The 17,798-nt window shown below is 33.8% G+C and overlaps 1 protein-coding gene and 2 pseudogenes across 2 annotated transcripts; 2 read left to right on the forward strand and 1 right to left on the reverse strand.

The window, feature by feature from the left end:
- The first annotated feature begins 5,192 nt into the window (after positions 1–5,192).
- Positions 5,193–7,246, forward strand: LOC111286023 (cytochrome P450 93B2-like; annotated as a pseudogene).
- A 43-nt stretch (positions 7,247–7,289) lies between these two features.
- LOC111284220 (small ribosomal subunit protein mL103 (rPPR7)-like) lies at positions 7,290–9,330 on the forward strand (annotated as a pseudogene).
- Positions 9,331–12,107: 2,777 nt separating this feature from the next.
- LOC111286273 (protein SODIUM POTASSIUM ROOT DEFECTIVE 3-like) lies at positions 12,108–14,135 on the reverse strand. Of its 2 annotated transcripts, XM_089763308.1 has the most exons (4): positions 13,619–14,135; positions 13,352–13,427; positions 13,006–13,151; positions 12,108–12,815 (listed from the first exon to the last, which is right to left on the reverse strand). In XM_089763308.1, exons 1-4 carry the CDS (start codon positions 14,033–14,035, stop codon positions 12,804–12,806), a joined length of 651 nt encoding a protein of 216 aa, XP_089619434.1. In that variant the 5' UTR covers positions 14,036–14,135; the 3' UTR covers positions 12,108–12,803. The 2 variants fall into 2 exon arrangements, with proteins under 2 accessions (XP_089619434.1, XP_022731891.2); XM_022876156.2 differs by lacking the exon at positions 12,108–12,815 and having other exon boundaries at positions 12,832–13,151; positions 13,619–14,134.
- Positions 14,136–17,798: the final 3,663 nt, after the last annotated feature.

Below are 17,798 nucleotides of genomic sequence, written 5' to 3' on the forward strand. Positions count from 1 at the left end.
TTACAGGTTGAAAGCCCAAAGCAAACGGCTACTGTTGTCGTATTAACTAGTGGACTCAATAATAAGGAGTACCACTTGAAGTTGACATTGTTGCTAGAGCTACCTAAAACTCTGCCCGACATCCTACTAATATTAGAGAAATATATCAACACTAAAATTACAATGAAAATAAACCGAAATGAGAGAGGCTTATCCCTTATTCTTAACGGTTGAGGTAAGAAAGGCTCATTCTGCCTCTTTAATTATAAAAAAAAAAAATAAAGAATTCTACGATTCTCCCTCAAGAAGAAAACAATACAAGGCTAGAAGCCCCAGCAGAGAAAAAAACTACATTACACTAAATACCTCTCGTGAAAGGATTTTGATGCAAATTAAAAGAAATTTCGATATCAAATGGCCTAAACCACTAAGACAAAATACAAGGCGGGATCCAATAAAAAAATGTGCCTTAAACCGGGACATCGGTCATAATACAGAAGATTGTATCGACCTGAAAAATGAAATTAAGGCTCTGATAAGGCAAGGTCAATTGAATCAAAAAGAAGGCTAAGCTGACAATAGCAAGCCAATCGCCATGGTGATTAATGTGATCACAGAAGGTAGCTCCACCTCGACAAAAAAAAAAGTTCAATCTAGGATTGGTAATGGCAATAAACACCTCGGCTAAGAAAGAAAAAGATTGAAAAGACAAGCTGATCTCATTCAACTTGAAAGATTTGGAGGGGATTCAACACCCACATAATAATGCCATAATGATCATAACCTTGGTCTATAACTATGTGGTCAAAAAAATATTATTTGATAATAGGAATTTGATCGATGTTATGTACTATGGCTATTTTAAGAAAATAGGGATTGGTGAACATTAGTTGAAGTCAATCACCACAACATTAGTAAGTTTTAGAAATGAATAGGTGCTAATAAGAGGAACCATCAAGCTCTTGATCTCTCTAAGAATAAAACCGAAGATGATCATCTCAGTTATGGAGTTTATGGTAGTAAATATCCCATCTGCCTATAACATGATATTAAACCGATCTAGTCAGTCTGTTATATAGCTCAAAGGCTCAGCTCCCCACTTGAAAGTGAAAATTTCAATTCTTGTAGGGGTTGAAAAAGTTCAGAGAGACCAGTTCATAGTACGACAATGTTATGTTACAATGATGAAATGTAGGATTGGGAAGTAGACAGACAGCTCGACCAATTTCGAGGTGGAAGACAAAGAGAAACCGATAAAAAAAAAGTTGACAATGAGCAAAAAAATGACAATGAGAGCACAAAACGTAAGACCAATAAAAGAGAAGTGCACTTTTAAGTCGCTTTGAGCTCTTAAGCTCTATAAAAGTTTAATTTTGTTTAATTTTTTAAATTTTTTGAGATAATAGTGGAAATGATCGATCTCTTAATTTTGTTTAATGTTACGTGGACCAAGCTAACACGTCAGCTAAAATATAACATTAAATGAAGAATACACTTCACTTCTACTAATATGTTCAGAAAGTTATTTAATATACTAATCATCATGTCAAGACCTATTTTCATAGGAAATGATCCTAACCTAATAGAACAAAAAGAGATAATCAATCAAAGATCAAACTCGAATGAAAACTAACCTGAGTTGACTGAAAACTTTATGACAATTTCATTCTAGAATAATACTCTTAAAAAATACAAGCAGATTAAAGTCAAGCTCCAGCATAAAGACCAATTGATTCAACTTATAAAAGATAATGTTGACCTATTTGCCTAGATATCGTTCGATATGCTTGGGATTGATATCGAATTAATGTTACACAGACTATATACTAATCCCGAGGTGAAACCAATTCGATAAAAGAAAAGAACTTTTATCCATGAAAGACAACAGGCCATTGAGAAAGAGGTTGACAAATTGTTACGAGCTAACTTTATCAAAGAGGTCTACTACTCTAAATGGATAACCAATGTGGTCATAGTTAAAAAGCATGACGAAAAATAGAGAATGTTCGTAGACTTTACTGACCTAAATAAAGCCTATCCAAAAGATAATTTTTCCCTTTCTAACATAAATCAACCGGTAGATGATAGTGCCAAGCATAGCCTTTTAAGCTTTATGGATGCTTATTTTAACTACAATCAAATCAAAATATTAAAAGAGGATAAGGATAAGATAGCTTTTATTACTAAGAAAGGCCTTTATTGTTATAAGATCATACCTTTCAGACTAAAGAATGAAGGGGTGACCTACCAAACACTGGTCAACAAAGTATTCAAAAAACAAATCGACTACAATATGGAGGTATATGTACACGACATGATAGTCAAGAGTAAGAGTTTGATTGAGTATCTGAAAGACCTTAGAAAAACCTTTAATACTTTGAGAAAGTATAATATGAGGCTTAACTTGAGCAAATATGCTTTTAGGGTTACTTCGGGCAAGTTTCTCGACTATATAATCAACCAAAGAGAGATAGAGGTGAACCTCGAAAAGGTTTAGACAATTCTAAAAATGAAAGCATCGACCTCCATAAAAAATGTGCAAAGGTTAACAGGTAAAATAGTCATGCTCAGCTGATTCATGTCCAGATCGGTAGAACGATGTCTATCGTTCTTTAAGATTCTCATATATGTCTCTGATTTCAGGTGGACTCAACAATGTCAAAAAGTTTTTGATAAACTCAAAGAATTATTATCCTTCTCGTTTATCTTATTTAAACTGAGGACTAATGAAACATTGCACTTGTACTTAGCCAACATAGATCAAGCTGTCAACTCGATCTTAGTTCAAGAAGAGAAAGGAAAATAATGATAGATCTATTTTGTAAGCAAAGTAATAATAGAGCCTGAAGTTAACTACAATAGTATAAATAAATTAGCATATGCCATGGTCACCTTAACCAAAAAACTTAGGTCGTACTTCCAAGTTTATGCGATCTACATCCTGACCAATCAGCCATTGAAACAAATATTACAGAAGCCTAAAATGTTAAGAAAGCTAATCAAATAGGTAGTAGAGCTTATCGAATTTGACCTACACCTTTTGCCTAGATCGACATTAAAATCAGAAGTGTTAGCCGACTTCATAGTAGAACGCACCTCAATGTAACTAGAGAGATAGTTAGAGAAAAAAAAAAAACTCTAGATAAAGATGATTAGAAGCTATTTGTTAATAGATCTGCTACAAGCTAGGGTAGAAGAGTCGATTTCATTCTAATCAGTTCGAAAAAGCTATAGTACCCATATACCTTGATATTTAAGTTTAAGGTATCTAGCAATGAAGTAAAATATGATGCCCTGATAACTGACCTAAAGTTGGATACTAAGCTAAAAGTTCAACACATAACCGCTTATAATAACTCTCAACTAGTGGTCGGTTAGGTAAATGAGAAGTTCGGAGCTCGAAAAGATAAAATTTGAAAGTACCTCAACAAAGCACTTGCATTATAGCTAGCTTCAAGAAAGCTGAGGTGAAAAAGATATCGAGGTCAAAAAACTCAATAGTAGACTCTTTATCCAAGTTGGCTTCAGAAGCAGTAATGAGAAGCCCGGACCAAGTTCTAGTAAAAAAAATAGTGCATAAAAGCACCGAAGACAAGCTTGTGGGATAGGTCACAGAAAAAAATAGATGACGCCAATCAAAGCATACTTAACCACGAAAGTGCTACATGATAAAAGAGTTCGAGCAAAAGCACTAGTAAGAAAGGCTCCTTAGTACACAATGGTTAAAAAAACTATACATGAGATCCTTTAGTATATTCTACTTGAAATGTGTTGATGAAGAGAAGGCAGAGTACATCTTGAGAGAAATTCACGAAAGAATATATGAAAACCACCTCAAACCTCGGTCTTTGACTTATAAAATGCTAAGATAGGACTATTATTGGCCCACTATTAGGAAGAATGTGATCAAACTGGTAAGGAAATACAATAAATGTCAAAAGTGTGCAACCAAAAGGAAAAGTGTGCCTTGACGATCATCATTTGGTTAATTTCATGAATTTTACTTGTAAAATTTCATATAATTTTTTTCTTATTATAATATATATGGGTCACTTGTCGAACTAAAAATATAATAGGAGGGTGAGATTTTCTTTTATTATGTTTTTATCTTTTTAATATATTCATGAACACCATCCACAAGTATCACACTTCATAAAAGGAATATTTCTAAAGTAAATTTTTTTTATGAGTTAAAATCTTAAATATCATATGTATAGTTTTAATCCTAATTAATTATTAGCAATTTTCGTTTGATGATTTTGATCAATGATAAATCCTTATAAATGTGTGGATGCATGGCAATGGTCAGGGTTTCAAATAGGGGTTGTGTAGCGGCATTGCGGCCGTTATTTTGCGGTTTCGGTAGTCTCCGCCACCGCTACGTACCCGAAATTGGGTTGTGAATGAAATTTACAATCATAATGGCCGCGAGCAGCCATTGCAGTCGATCAATTTCGGCCATATGGGGTGCTTCCTAGCCCCAATAAATAGGTCATTCTTTTCATTCTGGATTTCAAAGAGAATTTGGCATGAGCTCATGGAAAAGCTCGGACTTCCCTCTTCATTTCTTCTTGTTTCTTGAAATGGGAAGCTGTGCCCGATGCGAAGCTCGTTCGTTCTTTTTTTTTTTTGTCAGGTCAAGAAGAATCACTTGGTTGGTTCCTTTTTTTTTTTTTGTCGGGTCAAGGAGAATCACTTGTTGGATTCTTTGCTTGCTTATTCCACTTCTTTCAGTAGGAAAACCGTCAGTTTTCCTTCTTCCTTTTAGATATTCAACACTAATTTTTTAATTAAATTAATTATAATCTTTATTAACTTCATATAAGATATATTTTTTCTATCATATGTATTTATAATATTCCTGTCTTTGAACTTCATAAGTATAATAAAAAAAACATTTATAATATGCATTTTCATTTTGAATCATAACTACAAAACATGAAAAAATCATTTTAATTTATAAATAAAAATTAAAATATCATAAATTACTTTAAAAATTATAAGTACTAATTTTTATTATTATAATTATAATTACTACATTTTATAGTAAATTGTAAAAAATTAAAAAAAATTTACGACCTTGATAATTGTAATGATCGCAATAATCTTCGTTATATACGTAATTGCGACAAATGCAACGCGACCGAAAACGTGTCCGCAACCGCAATTTGAATCCCTGGCAATGGTTATTCGATCAGGCATAAACTAGTTTCTCAGAGTTAAGGCTTCCCTTCCCTGTCCGAAAGCTATGATACTTGAGCTTAAGGATTTTGCCATTCTCTTCATTGTCATACCCCTTGCCCTAATATTCCTCTTGCGAAACCGATCACGGCTTCGCCTTCCTGCAAGCCCACCAGGCTTGCCAATCATTGGCCACCTTCATTTGATCGTCGGCACTTTGCCTCACCAGACGTTCCACAACCTATCGTCTCGCTATGGCCCCTTGATTTATCTCAGGCTCGGTTCTGTCCCAGCTATCGTGGCCTCTAATCCTGAACTTGCAAAAGAATTCCTTATGACCAATAAGCTCTCATTCTCTACCCGCAAGTGTAGCATAGCTGTCGATCAACTTACCTATAAGGCTTCCTATGCATTTGCACATTATGGACCTTACTCAAAATTCACCAAAAGGCTAAGAACTTCAGAGCTTGTAGGCAGCCGATTGATCAATCAGTTTCTTCCTGTTCGAACCAAGAATTGCGGTATTTCCTCCAACTCCTATTGAGTGAATCTAAATTTGGTCAAAGTGTTAATGTCTCTCAGGAGTTGTTGAAGCTGACGAACAATACAATCTCTCAAATGATGCTGAGTATAAGGTGTTCAGGGGCTGATAGCCAGGCTGACGAGGCTAAAAATCTGGTGCGTGAAGTGACAGAGCTTTTCGCAGAATTTAATTCCTCAGACTTCATTTGGTTTTGCAAGAACTTAGATTTGCAGAGATTTAGAAAGAAAATTGACCATGTACTTTGAAGGTATGATGGGTTGCTGGAGAAGATTATATCAGATAGGGAATTAAAAAGAAAGAAGAGAATGGAGGAAAAAACAAATGATCAAGGTGATGATGAAGATGAGATGAGGGATTTTCATGACATTATGCTCGATGTTATGGAGGATGAGAATTCCGATATAAGATTAACAAGAGATAACATTAAGGCCTTGGTTCTGGTAAGTGGCTGATTTCAGGTTTGCAACACCCCCCCCCCCCCCCCCCCAAACAAAAAAAAAAAAAAACTTCAATTCAATGTCTCTTGCTGAACTTGCATGCATTGTTATATTCTTTGCCCAATTCAAGGTGACCAACCAACATTAGGTCTAAATGTTAATGCATGTGTCCATACCTAAATATGTACGTAGACCTTGTTCAATTGTATGGAAAAATAATCATAGTTTTCCTTAAAAAGAAAAAACGAGAACTAAAAGCACGAATGGTTTCATTTATATTAACCTATCGAAAACTATTTCTTTCTGAAACATTGTTTTTCTTTCTTCGGCAAACATACATAGGATTTCTCAACGGCAGCAACTGATACAACAGCTGGAGGAATTGAATGGGCGTTAGCAGAGCTGATGAACCATCCGAAAGTGCTTGAGAAAGCAAGGCAGGAGATTGACAAAGTAGTGGGAACTAATAGAATCGTACAAGAATCTGACACTGCGAATCTTCCCTACATCCAAGCTATTATAAAGGAAACACTTCGGCTTCACCCACCAATCCCCGTTGTCGCAAGAAAATCAGTAGAAGCTTGTAAAATTAATGTATATGATATCCCTGCAAATGCAATAGTATTTGTAAACGTATGGTCGATTGGAAGACACTCCGGCCTCCGGGTACTGGAAGGATCCTCTGGAATTTCGTCCTGAGCGATTCTTGTCAAGCAATGGAACGGATGGAGCAAGTCATATAGACGTTAAAGGTCAGCATTTTCAGCTATTGCCATTTGGTTCAGTGAGGAGGGGCTGCCTTGGTATCTCTTTAGCCATGCAAGAATTGCCTACGGCAGTGGCAGCTACCATTCAATACTTTGATTTCAAGGTGGTTACCCCAGACGGGGTGAAATCTACCGGCGAAAATGTTGTCGATATGACTGCAAGGAATGGATTAACATCCCCAAGAGCTCGTGATCTTGTCTGCATTCCGGTGCCACGACTGAACAATCTGCTTAATGTCCTCGAACCTGTTGGGGAAATAATCTGAACAATAGTACTAATAACTAATAAGTTTGGAGTCTTCCAAACATTTTTGCAAGATTGTTGTTACTATTTTGGTAATATATAGTACTAAGATGTTGAATAAGTGAAGTTATTTTGGTATGTGTCAATGGCTAATTAATGTAATGTAAGAACGTTGTTTATTTGCCTATCAGTCCAAAAGTAGTAAACTATTTTTCCCTTTTCCTTTTTCAATTAAGCTTTTGCAATTCTTAATTAATTAATTAATTTTATGATATTATTAAAATCAATTAATTTCATTTTATCAACAAATTATAACTGGTAAAATATTGCATTTACAGGAGCAAAGTTAATGTTTGATTATAATAATGTGCAATTTTTAATTTTTATTTTTATTTTTATTTAATTATTTTAAATAAAAAATTTCAGAAACTTCACTTAAAAAAAAATTTAGTTAACTCTTTTCCCCTAAAAAAGGCACAAAAAACCGACTCCAAAAAGAACAACCCCCTTTTGTGGCAACTGTGAAAGAAGTACATGACCCAGACGAAGCTTTTTCTTTTTAGTCTTTTCTTGCCAAATGGATATAATTATAAACGTGATTGTCCTTCATTTTCTTCTCTTATTTACAAGCTTGCAAAGTCTTGAAATTTGGAAGATATTGAAACCCTTCTTGGCTATTTATAAAACTTAATATTCATTGCAAAGAAACCGTTTTTGTTTCTTTGTTCTAAAAGCAATCTAACTTTTCCATAAAATGCCTTCTTTTAATTGCGTTCGCACGTTTCTATCTTTAAATTTGTTTCCTGTTGTTCTTGTCGAATAAGTTTGTTGGAACACCTTTACAATAATAGATCTCATGAATTGAATATGATAGTGAAAGATTATATTTTTTTAAATAACATAATTATTTAATAAGAATTATGTTTCATAAAGAATTGTGTTTATATATATTTTTTGTTTTATGAACAAATATATTTGTATAAAAAAATCTATTTGATCGTAAATATATCTTTTTTTTATTTTTAGAAGATACAAGACAGAAAATATATTTTCTCCAAGAAACAAAAATCAGAAAAAACTTCACAAATTTTTTATAATCAAATTAAATAATTTTGTTTTTATATTGGTGAATACTCATTTTGTCAATACAAAACAAAGTTAATCATTGAGTTTTATTGTAATTTCAAAATATATCGTTAATAACTCTTTTACATATCAATTAATCGTGAGGGGGAAAGTGATATCTTGAAGTTTTTCCTCAATTTCTTATGGTTTTTTAACCCCAAGTTCTTACTAGGTTTTTGATGCAAAATAGATCTTTCGTAAGTCAAAAGAAATGGGTTTTCATCCGAATTCGATAACATCCAACGTAATGATCAAAGGGTTGCTAGAAAGGGCAGAGTTTGATGAAGTTTGCTATTTGTTTGATGAAATGCTAGAAAGAAACGTAAGCCTAGTGTTGTTACTTACAATAGTTTTATAAGGTTTTTGCGTAAAAAATGTGACGAGGAAAAAGCTAAAAATTTAGTTGAAGTTATGGTTAAGAAAGGAAACTAGAGAAGTATCCCGATACTGTGACTTATGCTTTGTTGATGGAAGGGTCTGTGGTTTTTAGGTGAATATAAGAAAGCTAAAAAGATGATGTTTGATGTGGAATATAAAGGTTGTAAAACAGAGGTTATTAACTTTGGTGTTTTGAAGAGTTATCTGGGAAAGAGAGGGGAGATTGAGGAAGCTAAAAGCATTGCTTAGTGAAATGAAGAAAAGGCGGTTTAAGCCAGAAGTTGTGATTTATAATTTATTGGTGAATTATCTTTGCAAGGAAGGTAGAGTTGGAGAGGCCTATAAAGTTTTGATTGAAATGCAGATTAAAGGTTGTGAGCCCAATGCAGTTACATATAGGATGATGGTTGATCGATTTTGTATGGTTAGGCATAAGCGTCTTTGGTGTACATAGGACAGCTGTTTCCGAGTCCCACCTCGTAATCATGGGCGGCACTGGCAAGTACTTGTTGAATGCTAAGGGCTATGCCATTGTCAAGACATTTCCAGCTACCAACCAGAATGAAACAGATGGATTGGAGACTCTGCTGCAGTTCACTGTTTATCTTGCTTACTAACGTGTTTTCGTTCAAAGGCGACTAGTTTGCTAAAATATATGTGCAAGTTTTATGAATACTGAAGGATCTTTGTGAATGAAATAAAGGAATCTTGCTTAAAAATCTGGTTGGTATATACAGACTTTCAAGTGAGTAAAGATTTTGTTTCATGGCTATCTCCTTAAAAATAACATAATAAAGCAAACCAGTAAACTTCCTTGAACATGGCCATAATAATGCTACGGCATCTGTTTGTAACTTTACATTCTCAATTAAAGTGCATTCTTTTTTTTCCTATGCTGGCTCTTATTCCTTGGCATAATTTAGCAAAGTGAGGACCCTGGCTCCATGGACATATTTCATGGCGATGGCTAAGAGCAGGAGGTGAAATGCGCCCTTCATTTGTAGCTCTTTGACCATTTTAGCTTTGTGAAGCCGCAACTATTGATGGCTTTCCTTGTTGGAGTTGAAAGAAAGATGAATTTATAGGCTTACATATATAGCTTTGATGAATGAGAGTTAAGAGGTGGAGTAGGCAAAATCGTGTTTGAAGTTTTTTTTTTTTTCTGTTGTTCTTGACTTTAGGCAAATGGCGTTGTTAAATCTTTAAATGTGGTGAACTGTGTTTTGGGTTAAAAACGTCTAAGCCTGCAAAAAGAAAGTGGACCTTGAAAGCCCATTAACCTTTGACATATGGCCCAATGGACCAATTCACATTTGAAAGTAACTTTTTGAAATTCAAGCCATAGTCCACTTTGGGTCCGAATGGGTTACTCGAAAGAAAAGAAAGGTCAAGACAGGAAGCATGAAATCTTTCTTTAGGGTACAGGGGGGAGCATGAAAATCTTGGTTATGGGGTCAAAAGATAAAAGCAATGAATGCATCCAAGGACTAGAGCCTTGCCATCAATTTGGATCTACACCATGGGACAAATACTAAAGAAAAGAAAAATGTTGGAATATGGTGCCATTCCTTTGTTAAAGAAGCAACACATAGTTTTGCCTCTATTGGAAATAAAATGTATTAAACCGAAATAAATTTAACAGTGTTATAATTTGTTTGTAAAATATTAAATTTTTAATTTTAGTAATTAAAATTTAATTTTTAAAAATTTTAAATATAAAAAAAATCTTATTTAACAAATTTAAATGCTAAACAAATATAATGCAATAAGATTAACCTTCTATTTTAATTTTATAAATTAATTCGTTTAGCAATTTTAATGATTCAAATTCATTCTCAAAATCCAAAATTTAGCCTGCAAATTGAAAATTTAATGGCATGGAATGGTTGATTGTCCTTTAATGATATGTCCTTTTACAGTGAGCTAGCTAAGTCCTAACCACTTTAATTGTCGTGCTGTTATAAAATTTGTACAAATATGATCTAATCTTAGGAAAATTAACTAAAACTTTTAACCCAATAATTGATAAATTATAGCATCATGTCTCAAAAAAGTAGAGAAACCAAACAAAGATATTTTGGATAGTATGAGGATTTGATTTTGACATTTACTAGTCTTTGGTCCCTCTTTCTCTTTGCCCTATCATCTTCATCTTTTTTCTACCATATATTGGGTTGTATATTGGAAATTATTTGGAACTCAAGTTGCTTCTCCCCTTCTACCTTCTTATTATTTAATTAATTATGAAAGAATTATAAGATAAAAAAGCAATGGGTATAAGTCATTGCCATTGCTACATTTTCAAGGACAAGCAATTTTTTTATATATAAAAAATCATAATTTGAGAAAAAAAATTATAAATACTAAAATTTAATCTCTAAACTTGTTAAAAATTGCCTTTCCAAAAGTTTATATGTTCATCATCTATGTGATCATTACATAAAAATAATCAAATTCCCCTTTGGTTGCTACTACAAGCCTTTGACTTTTTGCCTAGCTTAAATTATTACCATAAATTCATGACTTAATCTTGCCTTAGGAAAAAAAAAATTTTCTTCTCTTACGCAAACATAATTTCATGTCCAAGATCCAATGTTTTTCCTTGGAATGAAAAGAAAATTTCTCTCATTGCCAATAACCTTAGGTAGTGCGCCGACCCTATTATCAAAGGGAAATCTTAAAATAATCCTTAGATAGTGGACCCTTTTTAACCTTTTCTAGTATTTTCTATATCTTGCCGTCCAAAAAAATTAGTCAAAAAAAAAAAGTTATCAAAACATTTATGGCCAAAGAAAAGAAAAAGGGTAGTAGAAAAAACACAAACATTCAAATCATCAATGTGGTGAGAAATTTGGAAATTTTCTCACTTCCACCACACCTATAGAAATTTCTTAATTCCCTTTTGTCCCTTGAGTAATAATGAATTGGTTAGGAGACCATAAAGTTTTAAAAGCAAAATTAGAACAAGAAGAAGAAAAAAAAAGGGCAAGACAGAGTAAGCCCCACTCTTTGGAAAACAAATTGACATGGACATGCAACCAAAAAGAAAAGTGTGCCTTGGGGATCATCATTTGGTTTATTGTAGGGAAGGCACGTACAAGTTTTGCCCACACTAAGAAAATGATATGCCACCAAGGATTAATTGAAGGCAGGTCTAGACTTGGCTTGGTTTTTTGTTTGATGTTCTATAGTTGGAACGAAATCAAAACAAAGAAGGTTTTACAGTTTTAGTATTTTACCATGTGCTTTAAGCTTTCTATTCTATACTTTTCTTCCTATGGATGGTTTTAGGTTGGTCCCAAAAAACTTCCAAGGGAAATATATGGCCAAATATGGCTGGTCTTTGGTTGCTCAGCTTGAAGTTGAAGGTCAAATTTGAAGCTGTCATTGGTAGTTTCCCAATTCAGGGTTTTCCATGAATGTAAGATTAAGACAAATGAACCTTTAGTGGTTTGACCAACAACAGGGAGACGCTAATAAAATCACAAATTTGATCTCTAAAAGCAAAGGTGGTGTGGAACTGTGGATGTTTAAGTAGTTTTAATGTTTTGTTACATTCCGATATTTTGACCATTCGAACAACATACAACCGCCCGCTAGATTATTGGCTCGTCCAGAAGACAGAAGAAAAAGTGCACTATAGTTTTGTCCCAGGCTAAAAATTCTGTTCTGTCACTGACTGCCGACAATTCCACTGCTTGATCTCCCTAAATTGTTTATCATGCTCCCCTTACTGCACTTGTCATTAGTGCATCAAATGACGCGAGACGGCGAGAGTTCATGCCTGGGGACCAATTATGTAGTTTGATCAGAGTCTAATGCAAGTTTTTCTAGGGGTTTTGCCTAATTTCCCCATTTATAACACTTTATTATGGCAACCATTGAACATGGAGATCAAATTTTGAAAAATGTTCACATGGTAAGTACTAGTGTTGCACGCAAATGCTACAGCAGATTAGCCCCCACTAACAGCTGGGGTTATCGTCTGGGAGAGAAACAAGAAATTAGAGATTCCGAGAGGTGCCAGCCTAAGACAAGGATTTTTAAATTGAGAGAAAGGGTAAAGGAATATTTTGTAATGATTCCATTTGCCTGCTCCAAGAAATGATCAGCCTGATCAGAAAGCGCAAGGGCATCAAACTTCCTCTTTAGCTTTGCCTCTACAAAAACAAAGGGTTATGACAACAATCCCCAAAAAAAGCTTACATTTGATTAATTTACATTACATTTCAAATGTTGATTAGTATCTAAGCATGCATCTAGACAGGGAAAAACACTCAAACTGCTGATATGTCGTAAAAGAAAGAAAGAAAACCCTAGTGTTTTTCTCAATCAGTAATTCATTTTCACCATTGAGGAAGATGGAGGTGCTGCTGTCGATGGCCAGAGCTGAGCACTCTTCACCTTGGACAAGCTTGCTAGCACGCTTGAGGGAGTTACATCCCCAATTACTGTCACTTTCTTCGTGGCCAAATCTATACTGAATGATGTCACTCCTGCACAAAATATGCGAAAAACCATGCTTAAAATATAGTAGTGCATTTTCTTTATGATCAAATCCAAAACCACTAAACTACTTGTGGTTTTATTCATAAATAACTAATAAAATGTAGCCATTTTGGCCTGCAAAAGGATTCCAAGGTAATATTTGACAATTTACTTATAAGCAAGCTTTGCTATCCGTTCCAATTCTCACCTTCCATTTTCGAGATATGTTTTCTTACTTTTCCTTCACATCCTTTGCAATGGATTGACACCCTCAAAACCACCACCTGTTATTTCAAACACAACAAGAAATGGAATACTATGTTAAAAATGTAAAATAGTGATTTAGCTTCCTCAAGTTTGAAGTCCTTCTGCCTTTTCTTTACTTCTTGGAACAAAAACAGAAACCAGGGTCTGCGAACCTTAACTTCATAGCTGTTTCTTATGACAAAAGAAAATAAGAGAGATTAAGACAAACCTGGTCATGAGACCGAGCAGATGAAGAAGACTTTAAAGCAGGAGAATCGTTGGAGCTTACATGCTTAGGCTTTGCAGGCTGAGAAGGAACCAATGCTGAGACACGATCAGACTCTGATAACCCATCAATAAAGGGTCTATCACTTAGAAGATATCTAGAGGAACCAGGAGGACTATATAGATCATGAATATCAGCAGAGCTTTTTCGACGTACATCACTTGGCTTAACAGAGCTCTTTCTACTCTTTTCATGGTAAGGCCTAGGAATTATAGGCAACTGGGATGAACAAGGTGCATAAGGCTTAGAATTTTGGCGATCAATCGGCCTATGTCCACGGCGGACCATGGAACGATGGTCCACGCTAGAGCAGATGGCTGTGGAAGCTGGAGAAGCACAGAAAAGATCCATTTTTTTCATGTTTGGAGAAGAGAGGGAGTAACTTTGAGACAAGTTTTGGTTAAGTTGAATATATGTTACAGTTTTGGGGTAGAAAAACTGAAATAGAAAAAAGGATCTCCCCATCAAGGCCAACCAATCTGCATTTAAAGTAGGTAGATGAGGGAGAGAGAGAGAGAGAAAGAGGAAAAAGCAGCAGCTAGGCCCCACTTGAAGTGTTGTTTAATCATACCCTGGAAAATATATGAGATTAAATTCTGGACCTTCAAAGTTGCGATTAACTTTATATTATTTTAGTTAGAAAATTTTGCTCGTGGGGTTAAAAAATTGGGTTCAACTTTGTATGATATGATTACTGCTACTACTAGGATCATGTGAGGATCTAGATTTAGAAACAAAGCTAGATGCTCTTATGATTAAAACATTATTTGGTTAATTGAGCATTGATCATAGCTGCCTACGTTTGCCTATATCCATCTCTGAAATCTGTAGTGTTCATGCTTCCCCAGTCATGAACTAGCAAACTAGTAAATGGCTTTCCTGCATAATTATGGGAAAAATCATAATTTTGAGGTTAAAACAAAGATTGATCATATCAAATTGGTTTACATAAAATCATAAGCTTAATTCCATAATCTAATCCATTTTAATTCCAAGCTCGATTTTGCCCTTCCTTTGCCTAAGAACATCTTTCCAAGCTCGATTTCTTTTGCCCTTCTTCAACTAAGGGACCCTGAATCAAATATAAGCAACTTTGTTTAATTCGTATAATTCGTCGTTTATATGATAGCTATACTTGAATATTGTATAATTAAGATGGGATCGGTACCGGCAGAGCAGCGGCTGCATCATAGTATATAAATTAATCCAAGTTTAATTCCATAATCTAATCCAAGTTTTATTCCATACACATAGTTAATTAGCTCCCTTATGCCCACTTCATTTGTTCTCATTTTCATTGTCCTGCGCTGTGACCTATAACTTTGTCTTTGTGAAAAGCATATCATGATCAGTTAAAGTATTCATCAAATCTCTTCCAGGAACTTTCGTTAAACTTTTTGTCCATGAAATATAAAACAATAGAAAATATTCTAGGTAACCAGAGTTCAAGAAGATGTTTTCTTGTGGAACAATTCAATCTAGCTAGGGCCTGAATTCAGGGATTACAGTTAAGACAAGACAAAGCAACGGTTAAAAAAAAAAGTAATTTATGAAGATCTTCATGCATTAGGACAAATTTTCTTGCATAAAAACCAGAGTGGGAGCACATGCAGTTCTTACGTAACCTGTAATAAAAACAACTGAATGTTCATTTTCTTATACATAAGAATCCGGACAGCTGCTGGAAATCTGATCAGTTCTAAGCAGTTTTGAAACCCTCGCCTCTTTTAGAAAAATGAATTGTCAAAAACATGTCATACTCATATTTGACATTGGATCCAGATGAATTAATTTAAGCTTACATATTCTTGCATTTGTATGTTGCTATAGTACTACTGTTATGACCAGCTCACAAGTACTATGATGCAGTGTCAATCCACAGTGTTAATTAAACTTGATTGTTGTAATTATGATTATGCCTAGGAAATTGGCTGAGGTGTTTTCCATCAGAAGGCTGCAGCCTCGTGGGTCGAAGTGTCCCTTTTGCAAGACAATGAGTGGATTTTGAAGATGTTGCCCAAGTACTGTCATCAATTACAACCTGATTAGCATTAGAGTCAACCACTTTTTATCAACTTGACCTCTCCCACTCTGCTGCCTCTGCATTTAGGAAACATGTAATAACTAACTAAACACTATATACTTTTTACTGCCATTGATTTTCTTATGGAAAAGGTTTTTTTTTTTTTAATGGAAAATCTACCCCAAAAATTACAGCTCTTTGATTATCAAAAGTTTTTCGTAGCTAGGGACTCATCTAGACAAAGGTATAAAAGAAAAATGAAAAATTCCTCACAAACATCAACTTAATTTGCATTATTACCATATCATTTTGGGGTTTTAATAATGTTTCTTTTGCAAGCCATCTCTTGTATAATCCAATCAACTTGGAATCTTGTTTAGCTGAAATAGTAATGAACCCAAACTTCCCTAACACTCAAGATGAAAATTGCATAAAAAATATGATGAACTACATTGATGAATATAACTGTATATCCATTTAATGCTACCTTTTAAGTTAGTCATGATTCCTCTCTCTCTATTAATTTCTTTTGAAATCAGCAGCAATCTCCTTTAAACCCTTATCCATGGCAATTCTGTGGGTCTCCCTAATTCAAACCATTTTTTAATAATCATGCGTTTTCTCCTTTTTTTTCTCAGCTTTCTTTTTCTTTCTTTACTCAATTTTTAAGTTTTTTCTTTTCTTTTTCAAACCATATTTAAAGGAATAAAAGAAGAGATCCTGGCTACATGTTTCCAAGCAGTTGCCTCGAACTCATAGTCCTGTAAAAGAATTCAGTCATATTTATATCTTCTTTTTCACTCTTAGTCAGCCCTTGTAATAATCAAATACTGAAAAGAATCTCCAATCCCACACGCATTTGCCTGTTTATAGTTTAATTATATGATCAACCAGTATTTACGTTGGAAAGTAGATCAACTCTTTAAAAATATATATATATATATATATATATATTAGTACTATATATAAAGTATTTGCACCATCAAATTGAAGGCCAGTCACATAATTGGTAGCAAATTGAACCAAACAAGTGGGCTCATTTACTCTTTGCCCAATAACATGTTAAATATATATGTTTCAAATTTCAACAATTCCTCCCTATTTAGAGCAAGGAATTGGTTGCATCAATCACCATCATGGTTGGAAATGCATGTGAAACATGTCATCTTGGAGACCCATATATTATAAAAATCTTAAGGTCCTTATATGGCTGAGTCCTTTCTCTTTTTCTTTTTTTTTTTCTTTTTTTTAATGGCGGGATCGTTCTGCATTCCTGAAGGTCAGAGTAGGGTGACCCAGGTGTCACCAAGTTACCATCTCAAGCTAAAAACTGTTCAATCCGTGGCAGCAAGACAAGCACAAAGCTGACGTTTCGTTTGTTTTTGTTACAAGGCAAATTTGAAGGAACTTTCATTTGTCTTTATGGTACAAAGAAGAATCAGCAGGATACTGTCACTATAACTTTTGAAGGCCCTGCTTAGCAAAACAAAACAAACAAACAAAAAAAAAAAAAAAAAAACTTTTGAAGGCTTATAACCAATTAGAATGAAGAATAAACAAAGTAATAATGCATTTGCTATCAAAGTTAACAAGTTTGATTTGGTTGAACGAAGCAAGCAGCATGCTATTTTCATTTGAATTTAAAATTTGTTCGATTCAAAGTTTAAATTGTTTAAACTAAAATAATTTTACCTTTTTTAGTATTTTGTTACTAAAATTAAAGGTCCCACATTATAAACTATATGAATATTAGCAATTTTTTTATTTTATTATATTTGAGGTTCTTAATATTAAATTCTAATCATTAAAATTAAAAATCTAATATTATATCAATAAATCACGCAATTATTAATAAAATTATTACATATACTTTAATGCAAATATTAATAGAGAATAATATTTGGAAAAAAAAGTTTTAACAGTTGAATCCTAGCTAGGATTTAGGAATAAATCCAAAATTATCACTCCATTAAATTAATGAATCAAATTCACCAATTATTTTTAAAAGGAGTGTAATTTTTTATTGTATTTTTGTAATTTGATTAAAAAAATATCAAAAGGTATTGGTAAAAGAATATAAAGTGAAAAAATAACAATATT

Source organism: Durio zibethinus, chromosome 6 (genome assembly GCF_047325235.1).
Source record: "Durio zibethinus cultivar Kanyao isolate XHJ-2024 chromosome 6, ASM4732523v1, whole genome shotgun sequence".
Lineage (NCBI taxonomy): Eukaryota > Viridiplantae > Streptophyta > Magnoliopsida > Malvales > Malvaceae > Durio > Durio zibethinus.

Bases quoted from the DNA above. Each gene is read 5' to 3' on its own strand.
- LOC111286273 (XM_022876156.2), bottom strand. From the start codon at position 14,035: ATGAAAAAAATGGATCTTTTCTGTGCTTCTCCAGCTTCCACAGCCATC. The intron at 13,428-13,618 runs GTTTGTCTTAAT...TTGAAATAACAG, and splicing joins CTGCTCGGTCTCATGACCAG to GTGGTGGTTTTGAGGGTGTC. The intron at 13,152-13,351 runs GTGAGAATTGGA...TATTTTGTGCAG, and splicing joins ACATATCTCGAAAATGGAAG to GAGTGACATCATTCAGTATA.